General features: G+C 40.3%; 1 protein-coding gene across 2 annotated transcripts in view; it reads left to right on the top strand.

Annotated features, from left to right (window-relative positions):
• PDLIM5 (PDZ and LIM domain 5) overlaps positions 1-14,020 on the top strand; it is a 121,823-nt gene extending 107,803 nt beyond the window's left edge. The window contains exons 10-14 of one of the 2 annotated variants that reach the window (XM_088163966.1): positions 390-564; positions 7,389-7,569; positions 8,590-8,710; positions 12,811-12,926; positions 13,549-14,020. In XM_088163966.1, the coding sequence (XP_088020092.1) occupies positions 390-564; positions 7,389-7,569; positions 8,590-8,710; positions 12,811-12,926; positions 13,549-13,638 (683 nt within the window). In that variant the 3' untranslated portion in view covers positions 13,639-14,020. The remainder of the gene's footprint in view (positions 1-389; positions 565-7,388; positions 7,570-8,589; positions 8,711-12,810; positions 12,927-13,548) is intronic. The other variant, XM_088163972.1, reaches the window with a different exon arrangement.
• The last annotated feature ends 204 nt before the right edge of the window (positions 14,021-14,224 follow it).

The following is a 14,224-nucleotide window of genomic DNA, read 5'->3' as shown; positions in this document are numbered from 1 at the left end:
TTGAGTAGGTATGTCATTTTCTCCTGCCTCTGTTCATACACTGATGTTCTTGGCTTCAGCTTTTGTATCTAAAACAAAATAATGCCTTCACAGGTTGTATATTCTTTTACCTAACTTCTTCAACATGTTAAAATTTGTCCACTACCTCTCCAAGTCAGCCAAAACCATTCTGTGTTATTTCACAGACATTTCATAAAGTAGGTAGGACTTTTTTGGTAATTTGTTGGGGGAGGAGGGGAAAATGAATGCTTTTTACTATGTTTCTTTAAGGAGGCAGGTATACACTGGACAACGATGTTAGGTAAATGTTGTTGGTTGCTTGTATTTAAAGTTAATTTACTTTGTACTGAAAGAGGGTCCTCTAAATGCTTTTGGCATTCTTTCCTCAGCTCCTGTCAGTGGATGGACATCAAACAGTATTAAATCACCTGGAACAACTGCACCAAGTGTAAAAGCTGCAACAACACCTCAGCTAAATGAGCAAGACACCTTGGTTCAGCGGGCGGAGCATATTCCAGCGGGGAAGCGCACTCCCATGTGTGCACACTGTAACCAGGTCATTAGGTGTGTATCTGCTTGCTGGAGGCGCTCTTTTGGGTTTGCAGAATTGCCTATATGGCCAGGCCCAGAGAATGGTGATGAATGGAAATCCAATTGGCAACTGGTCACCAGGGTTGCTCCCCAGGCTCAGTATTGGAGCATGTCCTGCTTAATATCTTTGTCAACAATCCAGACTGGGATCAAGGGCATACTTAGTCACACTTGCAGGTGATTAAGTTGGGCAGGAGTGTTGGTCTGTTGGATTGTGGGAAGGCCCTGCAGAGGGATCTGGACAGGCTCGATCAATGGACTGAGGTCAGTTTTATGAGGTTCAATAAGGCAAAGTCCTCTGTCTTTCACTTGGGTCACAACAACCGTAGGTATCACTACGGGCTTGGGCAGAGTGGTTGGAAAGCTGCCTGGCAGAAAAGGACCTGGGAATGCTGGTCAACAGCAGCTGAACATGAGCCATCAGTATGCCCAGGTGGCCAGGAAGGCCAGTGGCCTGTGTCAGCAACAGTGTGGCCAGCAGGACCACGGCAGTGATTGTACTTGGCACCAGTGAGGCCACACCTCAAGCGCTGTGTGCTGCTCGCTACAGGAAGGACATTGAGGTGCTGGAGCGTGTCCAGAGAAGGGCAGCGGAGCTGGGGAAAGGTGTGGAGCACAAATCCTATGAGGAGCAGCTGAGGGAACTGGGGCTGTTTAGCCTGGAGAAAAGGAGGCTCGGGGACGACCTTACCTCTCTCTATAACTGCCTGAAAGGAGGTTGCAGTGACGTGGAGGTTGGTTCAAAGGAGTCAGCAGGTTTATAGTCAGGTCAGCATCGTAGTTCTTTTATCATTATGGAAATAATGTTCCTCAAGTGATAGGACATAGCCACAAGATGTGATGGAGACTAGATTGGATATTAAGAAAAATGTTTTCATCAATATGGTTGTCCAGCACTTGAAGAGGCTTCCCAGGGAGGTCTTGGAGTCACCATCCTGGAGGTATTTAAAAGATGTGTGGATGTGGCACTTACAAACATGGCTTAGTGTGGACTTGGCAGTGCTGAGCGAACAGTTGGACTTTATGATCTTATAGGTCTTTTCCAACCTAAATGATTCTATGATTCTGTTCATCCTGCAGCGTCTGTCACAGCAAGGCTTTGTTTTGCTTTTGTCAGTTTTGATTCTTTAGTCACAAATGGTTTAAGTCTTCATTTCAGTAATGCAAAACACTGTTTTCATGCATGATTTATCTAACAAAACTGAGAATGAAACTACTTTGTAGGAAAAATATTGTGAACTGCTGACAATCACAGTCTTACAGTCTATTTTACAAGAGGACCAGAAAGCTGGATGGAATGGAGTAAATGGAAGACCAGAGAAAAGTGAGCAAGTTAGTTTTCATGTACCCATTCCAATAGAATTGTGACTCCTAGCTGGTTGGAAACCAGAGAGCATAGCCTTAGAAAGACTAATGTCGATTTCTAGAGTGTAGTTTCTAACTGAAAAGAAGAAAAATAACATCCACAGAAGAAAAGCAAGTGATGTTTTAACAATTACTATGACTGGATTGATAATGATTTCCTTCATTGCTGGATTTCAAGCTCTTTGATGGGCTTGCTGTCCTTTGGACATTATGGTAGCTATTGTCCTTGACTTGTATGACATGAATAGAAAATATTAAGGAACACAAACACAAGTTTGCCAATAGAGATTAAGTTAAATAAGGTCAGCTGATCCTATAAGATATCCTACCACTAGCCATAATTTTGTATGAAGGAAGAATTGAATGTAGGTTGCATTGTTCAGTCAGTGATTTCTGATAATTAGTCGTGATTGTCTCATTCAAGGAATTATAAATACTTCTATTGCCAGCATGCAAATCAACCGCATTTTCATCCACCTTGTATTTTATTTCTTCCTTAAAATAGAAATCTCTTAGGATTATTGCGAGATATCTATTCTTCAAAAGTGTTTTCTTCTTGCTTATTCAGTCATTTGTAGTGTTGAACTACAAAGGGGAAAGTAATGGATGTTTAATAGTATTTTTTTACTTATTTATCTATATCCCATGTTTTCAGTGGACAAAATAAGAGAGCTTGCATTGTTTTACCATGATTAAAGAAAGAGACTTTTTTATTTAGAAAGTTCTGAAAACTGAGGAACTCCATAAGCTGTATAATTTTCATCCATTATAACAGAAAATTAGCTTTTCCACCATGGGTTTTTGTAGCCTCTTGGGCCCTGGCTTGGATTCTGCATCAGAACTAGCCAATGCAAATCGCTTGATCTTTAGGGGTGAACTGAGTCCAACTTGTTTGCTTCCATGACATTTATGTTGTTAGCTGTTCAGTTAGCACTGGATTAATTTTAGGAGACTCTTTACTAATGGATCTGTGATGCTTTTGAAAAGTTATTCCTAGTTCCACTGGATACATCAAGGAAATAAAAATATATAAACCTAACCTCCTTGAAGCAATAGAAAATACACCCATTCCCGACACAGGTGCACCTGTGCATCTTAATCCAGTTTTTTTGCTTCATTGCAAAATCAAGATTAAATATCAGAAAAGGCATACTTATTTTTAGGATGAGGTTCCTTGAACAGTTTGGCCTGTATAATATTTCTGTCTCTCTTTAGTATTCTTTCCTTTTTGTTCTCTGGGATTTGGATTTGTAAATAGTAAAAAATGTGCAAGAAACCATTCACTTTCTTTTTTGTACCATTATTTTAGTTTTAAACCAAACACAAACTGTATATATGCTGCATCTTTCATACAAAGGACTTCATTGCCTTTTACAGCAGTTATCGTTTATCAGGGTGTGCTGGTGCTCTGTGCTGTTGGGTCTCAGTCCTGAGCAGTTCCTCTCTCCTCTTGGCCCTTAAATCACTTTCTGCTGCTCCTCACTCCCCTGTTTTGATCACAACAAAAGAGATGAGCTGCTGCCCTCTAAGTACAGCACTGTATTGGTCTGTGGAGCAGCATTTACTCCTTAGTGGATATGTAAGGACAAACTGCAGAGGCCCCACTTGACTGTACTAAAGCCATTGTCACCTCTGGTAAGTGACACCTTTTCATGAATAATAGTTGGTACCCACATCTGACTTCTTTGTAGTTTAGTGTTGGTGTTTAAATCCTCCTATTTCTTCATATGTTAAATGCCTGCTCAATTATTAAAAGCAGATGTTCCGAGATGAGTTGATGTGCATTAATCAATGCCAAATATGCCTCGTGTTCACAGCATACAGTGGATGTGGAAGACTGCAATGGCATTTTGAGTTCAAGTTTTAGCATAATTACACTTCATGCCCTCAGTGGTAGCTTTACCTATGAAAAGGTAGGAGGAGGATCAAATGGCATTGCATTGTACATCTGTTTTGAAGCCAAAATGCGTTCTGGAGTTGGTTACTTTACACTCAGGCATAGAATAACCATGGCTGGATGAGCCAAAACCTTTCTTAGAGACACCTTATAACTTTTTAATATATCTTCAATTATTCACACAGTGAAATGAAGGTTCCAGTTTTTTCCAAAGCTTCATTAAGTAAGCTTTTCTTTCCATGTCTAAAACAATGAAAGCTGGAGGCAAACTAAATTTCTCTTGATCTACTTGTTGTGACGGTCTGGCAGACTTCTGGCATTTCCTGATGAAGACTTCTGGTTCCCAGACAGCCTTACCAAGTTTTGCACTGCAGAGTTGACTCTTCCTTTGAAGTCCAAATGTGTTTTCTCTGGATCACCATTGAGAACGTACTCTTTGGCATGTCTGCTGTGAATGATGATTTGACTTTGTCACCTTTTCATAAAACTTAATTGTTTTTAAAGGCAAAAAGTACAAATGGTGCTTCCCTTCAGCACCTCCTGTACACAAATTGTATACTGTGGCATTTTCAGGGGAGGAGAAGAAGAAATTTCCAGGAATGTAGAACTGCTGTATGGTTAACTGTGAAGTGATTGGCCTTCCTAGCAGATGTGGAAATCCTTTTTGATCTCTCTACCACCAAATTTTGGTTCTGGCTTGCTATCATAACACAAGCCACATGAGAAACTAAATTACTGGCATACTAATGTATTACATCACAATCATACTGATGAAGTTATATTCAGTTATGAGTGGTTAGTCATTGAAATTGCACTTATATTTCCTGTATGTTGCTCACTTCTCCTTTCAGTTTGCCCCCAATACCATTGTTACATGCAGAACCCAGATGTTTGAGGTGACTACTAAAATCATGTTCTGTTTACATGGTCTAGGTGGTGATGCCAGAAATTTGTTCAGAAATGCTCAGTATGTCAAAATAGCCTGGGATAGGGGCACATTCCTAGCCAAATGTTGCCAGTTGGATCATCCCATATCCCATTTGGACAGTAGGAATGTGGGTTTTTTGCACTTCTTTTGAAAATATGTTCTAGTCGACAGAGGTACATGGAATTTTTATTGGTTTTGGTTTTAAATGGGGAAGAAATGAAGGATGAAGCCATCTACAGCCATCTTCCTAGCATTGCATCCCCTAGCTACTTCTGTCACATTGAGTGAGTGTGGGCATCCTGCCCCCTTACTTAAAATTGGGACTTTAAAGTCCTTTTCAAATTAATAGAGGAAATAAATACCTTTCATTACTGGAAGCTATCATTTTGATGGCAAAATTATGCAGAGACTGGGAACACCTCCAAGTTCTGAATATCATGTTTTAGTGTATTTTACATGGCAGGTATTTTTTTTTTCTTCTTCCATGTGCTTTGGGGCAGCTTTTAAGCTGGAGGTATCATTAAGTTGCAGTATCAACTTGACATGTTTAAACTGCGACCTGATTGAAAGGAAAATTGTATTTAGAAAGTGTTCTTCTGGACATGTGTGCACATGGAGCCAGTGCACTAATGGAACACCTCGTAGACATTGTGCAGGGCACAGCCCCAGCTGTCTGGGGGCTTTGGGAGAGGAACTCCATAGGTGCACTCTCAGGCTGTTCCCCGTCCGTCTGCTTTCCTGTGCACTGTCCTGAATGGCTGACCTCAACATGTCAGGGCTGTAAACTCTGGAGAGCTAAATGCAGCAGATGTAAAAATTCCTTCTCCTCCTGTTGCTAGCATGCCTGCTTCCCATTGCAGAGCCGAGCCTGGCATTTCAGTGCAGATGGCCAGAAACTCAATCCTACCTGGAGCCGGGAGAGCGTCTTTAGTGTCAGCCCTGTGTTAATGAATCTGTTAAATTAGCCTGTGCTGACACGGTGCTCTGAGGGCACTTTGTTGTACATAAGGGCTTGTATTGTTTGATCAGTACATAACTGAGAGGGCATTGATGTAAAAAGGTGCTTGTACAGCAGAGGGAGGGTATCGGGTTAGGTCAGTGTTTGCACTGCTCAGGCATCCACTGGGAGCAGGGCTGGAGAGCTGCGCTCAGCCCCAGCTCCCTCCCTAAAGAGCTACAGCCTTCTCTTCAGGAGCCCTTTTTCACTGCGTTCCCTCCAATAAACAGGGGGAAATAAAAGAAAGTGACCCAGAGTAAATATGTTCCTCATCTTACAAGACCTTTGGGTTATGCTAAATCTTTGAGTCTATCCTAAATCTGTTTGAGTCCCTTGTCTTTGACTTCTAATCCTGCTGAAAATACATAGCGTCATCAGAGAAAATGTAGAAGAGAAACCCTATTCTCTATCCTTGATGAAGTTGCCCTCTTTCCTCAGCCCACTTATATTTCCATTTTTTAGTCAACATAAACAAATTTCAAGGCAGATTTAGGGGAATTGTTTGGGTTTTTTTCATGTTTGTTTGGGTTTTTTCTTTATTGCTGTTCTTTGTTCAGATGAAAATCTTACACAAAAATGTTCACGTAGCTTGCTTGGTTTCCAAAAAAAGTTTTAGCAGCAGGTGATCATATTAGTATCTTTCAGTTTTATACAGTGCAGTAGTGGATCAGAAGAAAAAAAATAAGCACTGCTTGAAAGAATTACATCTTTATTGGTATTGGAAAAACAGGAAATCTGGTGAGGGAGATGAACTTGAACCACAAAGTTGATCTGAAATTCTGGAAGGTTGAGTGTTGGTGGGACCTTGGAGGCAGCTCTTTAAAGTAAATATGTTCACTAAAGAGATTAGCATGCTGAATATATTTTCAGATGAATATAGAGACAATGATGTATACCTGGGATTTATGAGTTACAAATGGAAAATTTTTTGTTGACTGAAAAATGGATAAATTTATTTTCTGTTAACTGCATTACATTAACCAGAAAAATGCTATTAAAAGTATTGTTATTTTGCATTTGCAAATGATGGAGGAAGCAGTGTGTTTGGGAAAAAATGGACCTATTTTAATACCAAAAAATCCTCTTATAACTAGGATGTGTTATCCTGTAAGAAACTTGTTGGATAGGGACAGTGATTGAATTTTTGTCTCAGAATAAACTGATCCTATTTGCTCCTAGTGGAGTCAAGTCTATTTGTATTTCTAGTCTTAATATGAATGTGGACTATAGGAGAGCTGATCATATCACTGAGTCAAATATCTCTTTGCAAGAGATGGAATTGGGAACATGGAAAACATTCTTCTTCACTTCCCTAGCAGACACTTCAGCACTGTATTTAATATAGTTCTAAAGTAAGATTTCTGAAATGCAGTGAAGTGAGAAGAATTAGTGTTTATTGTGGGTGGTCATTTCTAGGAGAGAGTTCAATGGAGATGGATACAGTCAACACTTGAGGCTTTCTTAGAGCCTGTAGGAGGGAAGAGGGATGGAGCAGTGTATGTGTGTGAGCAGTGTAGCAATGACAGAGCTATTGCAGTTAAATCTATTAACAGCTTTTGCAGGAGCCAGCCCAAGTGCATTTGCTTACAATATCTTTTCTTTCTAATCAGAGGACCCTTCTTGGTGGCTTTGGGAAAGTCATGGCATCCAGAAGAGTTTAATTGTGCTCACTGCAAAACCTCCATGGCATACATTGGATTTGTGGAAGAGAAAGGGATGCTGTATTGTGAGGTCTGCTACGAGAAGTTCTTTGCCCCTGAGTGTTCAAAGTGCCAGAGGAAGATCCTTGGGGTAAGTGACCAGCAAGTGGCCTGGTTTTTGGTGGGAACAATAATCACAGTGTTCAGTGCTTCTCTGCTATGAAATTCTATTTTACCAGGCCCAGTCTGCATTCTTTCAAACATCCTCTTGACACACCTTTTCTGCTCTCATCACATACAAAGTATGTATTTGGATCTTCTAATGTTGAACCTTTTCAGTCAGTTTGAGAAAAGGTGCTGTAGTTTCCTTGGCTCTTCTAAGCTCAGCTCCTGTTTTTGTGAAGCTCTTCTGTAGCTGTTGGCGATTGCCAAATTTTCTTGAGCAAAATGCTTTTAACTGGCAGATTTTTACAGAATGGGAAGGGGGAGGTGAGTGAGGGAAGTAAAAAGAAAAATTCTTCCGTAGGTGAGCTGAGTGTTAAGAACATACTGCTTGCTAGATGTGAAGTTCTGAAATATTCCCAGAGTTAATGTAGATGGAAAGACATGTTATCCTGCTGGACACTGATATTGCTGATTTGAGCCTGCCAGCTGATCGGCTGCTGTTTAGCTGCAGACAGCAATGTGTCTGCATTCTTGTGTAATTGGGGTCATGCAGGGCTCTGGCAGCACAATTCTCGAGTCATATTTGGCATTATAGCATTTTCCAAACAACACAGAGCAGTTGTAATTTTCTGTGTGATGTCTTCTGATAACTCTTCATGGATGTCAAGAGAAGGCAGAGATGCTGCTTTTCTTATTTCACGGGACCATTACTGTTGAGATCCTGATTACAATTAAGAATTTGAACAAATGAGTTTAAAAATTATCCAACTCTTTGTCAAACCTTCCAAAAATCCTGAAGGATCGCTCATAAAAAATAAGGAGATGTACCATAAAAAAAGCACCTCATTAAGTTTAACATCACAGAACTTGTGTGCACAACCCATTTTCAAAGTAGCAGTAGGAAACATAGTGTTCTTGAAATGAATCAACTGTGGAAGCATGGCTACCACAATCTAGTCATCACGTCGAAATAATGTGTTCCTAACACTTTTTCTAATCCCCACAGGAAGTAATAAATGCTTTGAAACAAACTTGGCACGTTTCCTGCTTCGTGTGTGTGGCCTGTCATAACCCCATCCGCAATAATGTCTTTCACTTAGAAGATGGTGATCCCTACTGTGAGACGGGTAAGAAGCAACACAACCAAAGTTTCCCCAAAGGCTGGGGAAAAGAAAATAATTCCCTTTTCTCAAGCTGCATGTTAGAAGTGCCCCAGCAATTTCAGGTAACTTTGATATGTCAATTCAAAGGAACAATTGCTGCTGTAGACACTTTAAAGTTTGCAGCAGGAGGAGTTAGTGAGGATTTCTTCATCAGTTTCAGCAGCAGCAGGCGCTTTGTCACTGATTTTTACCTATTCCTGTTAAGTCCTCAGCTATGGTATCAGTGATACATCAGTGTTAGTTTTAGGGTGACTTTCTGGTTGGCTTTAAAATAATCTGAAGTTTATGTAAATCTTCTTATTTACCAAACATAAGCAAATGCCAGTGGAGTAATGTGTTTTTCTCTGAATAGCCTTATTTACAGCCTGAGGGGCTTTCAAGAGTAAGCAGTCTGTCCAGGTAGTTTTTTTTTGCAGCATCAAGGATAAAAAAACTGTCAGGGGCAAAATACAGTGATAAAATTACAGTACTTGAAAGCCTGATGAGCAATATTACATGAACAATGTGGTCTAGAAGTTCAGAGCATTTCTAGTTTGGTTTTTAGCACTTCCAGCTAATCATAACGTTTTTTATAAAAATCATAAAATATTTGGGTTGGGAGGGACCTTAAAGATCATCTGCTTCCAATCCCCCTGCAGTGGGCAGGGACACCTCCCACGAGACCATGTTGCTCAAAGCCCAATTCAGCTGCCCTTGAGCATCTCCAGGAATGGGGAATCCACAGCTGCTCTGGGCAACCTGTTCCAATGCCTCACTACCCTCACAGTAAAAAAAAGTCTTCCAATATGAATGTACTGTTTCAGCTTAAAGCTGCTCCCCCTTGTATTGTTGCTGCATGTCCTTGTAAAAAGGACAGCTTTCCTCTAGGCCCCTTCAGGTACTGGAAGGTGGTGTAAGGTCTGCCTGGAGCCTTCTCTTCTCCTGGGCTGAACAACCACAACCCTTTCTGCCTTTCCTCAAAGGAGAGGTGCTCCATCTCTCAGAGCATGTGTGACCTTCTCTGGGCTTGTTCCATCAGGTCCACATCCATCCCATCTTAGGAGCCCCATAGCTGGATGCAGGACTTCCGTGGGGTCTCAGGAGAGGAGAGTAGCTCCTTCAGAGTCCCTCCCTTGCCTGCTGGCCACTCCTCTCTGGTGTAGTTCAGGATACAATTGGCTTTCTGGGCTGTGAGACACATTGCCAGGCATTGTTGAGCCTCTTGTCAACCTATTATTATAAGTATGAACAGTTTTTATTTAAGTTGGTTTTCTAGTTTGCTTAAAACATTCCATGTACCCCTCTGAGCTAGGAAAGAAATAAACAATTTGTAAAACAATTCCCACAAAATGGAAAAGAGACAAAATTCTATCACAATTATCTGTTTTCACAGTGCATGCTGTGTTGGAACTGTCAGTTGGACACTTGTTATGGTTTTCCTTATACTTTTAGGAACATTGCAGTTTCATTAGATGTAGAAATGGACCAGAAAAGATTTAGCATGAAATTCTAATGACCTGTTGGAGCTTAGATTGCCTTCTGAGCTGTTCACAGTCAGTGCTAGGGAGACTGTTAGGTACTGTAAGCATGAAGGGAAGTAGGCCAATTTATCCAAAATTTCTCTTGTCAGAGCTGCCTTAATGAGATGTTGGCAGATACAAAAGACGCAGTAGGTTATTGCTAACTTAGTGACAAATGTAGAGTAGGGTGTTGTTCCTATTGAATTTGTAGCAGCAGAGGAAAGAGTTATATGAGCAGCATCCTCCAATGTGACAGCATGGTGAAATTTCATCCTGAAGCAATGTGAAGCCCCTAATCCTGGAACCATTTGATGATTCAAAAATAGTACTGGAGGAATCAATAATTTCCCTTTGGGTGGAAAGCTCATGACAGGGTTTGTTCTGTTAAGGTTCAATTCTTGTTCCTGCCACCAAACGACCCACATGCCATGCAGTGCATCGATTTGTGCTACTATTACAATTCCTGTGCAAAATGCGTCTTTTTCTACATCGAGGGAAAAACTGTGGTGAGATGTCAAGTATACTACACTTCTTGCAAAGTTTATTTCTAAGATTAAAAGTTACTAGCGCAAGTTAATGCAGACACAATCTGTGAGATGTTATTGGCAGTGATACTTTGTAATGGCTCTGGCTTACTAACTAGATGTTAATTTGAGTGATATTAATTTTTCAAAGGCTTTCAGTCCAGCTGGAGTTACAAGTCTATGATTAATTTTAAAGAAGGAGTAAATCTCATTGCCAACTTTCCTTCTTCCTAGTGCAAAGGAGAGTTCTAATTTTAAATCTGTGTTTGAAATTATAACCTCATCAGCTATTAGTATTAAAGGGAGATTATTCTGCAGCATGTTCTGGGTTTAGATGTTGAGGCAAAAATTAAAATAAAAGTCCAGATATCAACAACTTTGAACTTTTTTTAAGTGCAGAGTTAGTAGCCTAGTTCTGAAAATGCTGTGTGAAGGAAGCACTGATATGTGACTGTGTAAGAATTTTGCCTTGGAAGGCTTCTGTGGTATCGCAATTCAAGCATGCAAAAGAAAGCTGGTGCCCTTCATTCTGCCTTATCTACTGCCCTTTCTTCAGAAGAAAAGCCAATAAACTTATCAACACAACCACAGGCCAACTTACAAAAGGTTTTAACTGCTGGCACCAGGAAAATATCAGTAAGATTCTGTATGAGCACAAATGCAAAGAGCTGAAAGTGCATGGTCATGAGACTGTGTCCTTCAGGGATTTGCACAGGTCTGTCCTACCATTTGAAATTTTTATTGTCTTTCTTCTTAAACACTTAGAAATTCATTCCAGTAGCGTGGATTAATAGAGGTGATTGGTGAAGCAGTTTCTTGCCACTGGCAGCTCTTGAGGGCTTTGCTATTCCAGAGCACTTGTGTTCCCCATCCTGCTGAGATGTCTCCTATGATAATTAGTTTTCGGGAAGATCGTCGCACAAAAACACTGTCTTAGTAAACAAAACCAGGTCTTTTCTCTTGGGCTTGACACATCTGATGATCCTCTGTGGGCTCTGTGGCAGTAAGCATTAGCGTTTCAGCAGATCTGTATAGTCAGGTGAGAAACAAAATCCACTTTTACCCCAATTCCCACCCTTCGTAATTCTCCTTTGAAAACAACCCCTGACATCTAATTTCCAGAAGCAGAGTGTTGCTATGGTAGTAACACTCTGTTACTGGTAGATGGAGTCCAAAGCTTCATTATGGCTGTCACTTTGACTGTAGTTCATCTTATGAAGGCATAAAGTTGCATGATATGTTTACCATGGTAGTGTGCTGGTCCCAAATTCACTCATGTTATAGCACTAATGCTATTGTTGTCTCTGCGGGAATAAAACATTTGCTTCCTAAAATGGGATGTTTGAGAGTTGAAATAAGTGAAAAAGACCAGACAGCTTGCGTTGGGGAATATGTGTGGTTCAATGACATTTGTTTTAGTCACTGCTCCCTAAGATTGCTGAAGAAGCTTCTTGTTCTTCATAATAATGAAGGGGGAGGGTTTGTTTGTTTTGGGGGTATATTTCCTTTTTTGAAAGCCATGTAAATGTACTTTAGTGACTAGAAAGGTATTCTGACTTGATCCAAATTTCTAGACTCTAATTAGGACAGAAGCCTAATGATTACATGGTTTTGAGTAGTGCAGTCTGGGGCAAAAATTGTGCCAGAATGTAGGTCAGAGTTCATTACTTTCTGAGAAGGTCTGTAGTGTGAACAGCTGGGGTGTGCTTTCAAAGCAGAGTTGGAGAGAACGTAAGGAACATGTAGAGTTCACATGGGTGCTCTCAAGGAGTGCATTTCCCCCTCTCCAGCACACTGTTGGTCTCAAGGAAATGAAACACCAGGAAGATGGAAGCATTGCCCACTTGAAAGGATGAGGAAAAGAATTGAATTAGCAAGAAGTCAACATCCCAGGCTTTCGATCTAGGGGCTCTTTATTCAGTATACTCAGTCTAATAAACCTCAGCAGTCCAAACCTATTGCCAATGAAAGAGCAAAGCTCTCAAAGGGTCAGTCCTGCTTTTCTGCACATGTTTTAAATGCTGTTTGTATCTCCTTGCAGATTACTATGCCCTCTTTGGTACGATGTGCCACGGCTGTGAGTTCCCCATTGAAGCTGGAGACAGGTTTCTTGAAGCCCTGGGCCACACTTGGCATGACACTTGCTTTGTATGCTCCGTAAGTAAAGCTGGCTTGCCTTTAAACAAACCCTGGCAGCAGTGCTAACCTGACCCATATGGGAGTTAACAGCTCTAACTTCTCTTAATCCCCTGAGCCCAAACAAAAAGTGCTTTCCCAGTTATTTGGAAGGTGTGTTGCTATTGTAAGTCTTTGGCACGTGTGCATGCAAAGGTGTCCTGGATCACAGCCCTGTGTCCCAGCATTTAACCCTCAACATTTACTTCCTCAGAGTAAGTGTTGAAGGTCATAAGGGAATGGGCTGTGTTTCCAAAGTAGCAAGAGTGTTTTTGACATAAGGACACTGTAGCCAAGGTATTGCTTGCTAATATTTTATGACCCAAAAAAACCAAAAAGAGAAGCCCCAATCTTAATGATTAGGGTTTTTTTCTTAAACTCTAACTCTGCTCCCACTTAAACACCTCTTGTCTTAAGAGAAGTTATGCTTACACCAACCACTGGTATTACATTAAAAAGAGAATCCCTAAAAAAAAAAAAAGGCAATTCTTACTCTTTGATTATATTTATGCATAGAACAGTACCATGATCTGGCATTCTGAATAGTTATGGCACAATTCATCCATCTGAATTGGGTGTTCTTTTCTTTTTTATCCCATTTCAGGTATGTAGTGACAGTTTGGAGGGCCAGACTTTCTTCTCCAAGAAGGACAAGCCACTGTGCAAGAAACATGCCCACTCTATCAACATCTGATACTTGGAGCTCGTCTTCTGTAACAACTGTACTTGCAAAATGGTTAAAATGTCCATGTTCAAAAATTGGTTAAAATTATTTATATACAATTTATCTAAAATGGAAGAGAGATGCAGAAACTTGCTGAAGGAATTGTACACTGATTTTTCAGTGTTTATCATTTACAATTTGCTTCATAAAAAGAAAGGTAGTCAGGAATTGCACCCAAGCCAAACAATTAGAGTGTCTTTATCTCTATGCTTTGCACATTACTGTATTTCATGATTTAATGACCACATTTATCTCTTTCATTATGAGAAGTGAAGTATCTATAAAAGTAAATACCTGATATTAGAAGTCTCAGTCTTGCTGCTATTCAACAAATAAAAGAAGATTGGATTCAGCAGTCAGAATCACTTTATTTCAGTAATGTTTTTAAGTGTGTCCCAGAAGTATTGCAGCTAAACTCCATTAAAATTAACTCAAAGTAAAGACAAGATTATACAAAAGATATAGTTCCAAAACTTATATTTTTTTAAATCTGATCTTTGTATACAGGATTACACAATTACATGTACCTGTGCCTTTTCACTTCACTTTCTAATGG

The sequence above is a fragment of the Sturnus vulgaris genome, chromosome 4 (assembly GCF_052056855.1).
Source record: "Sturnus vulgaris isolate bStuVul1 chromosome 4, bStuVul1.hap1, whole genome shotgun sequence".
Classification (NCBI taxonomy): Eukaryota; Metazoa; Chordata; class Aves; order Passeriformes; family Sturnidae; genus Sturnus; species Sturnus vulgaris.
The sequence above is the reverse complement of the archived record's forward strand: the minus strand, read 5'-3'. Positions and strand labels throughout refer to the sequence as shown.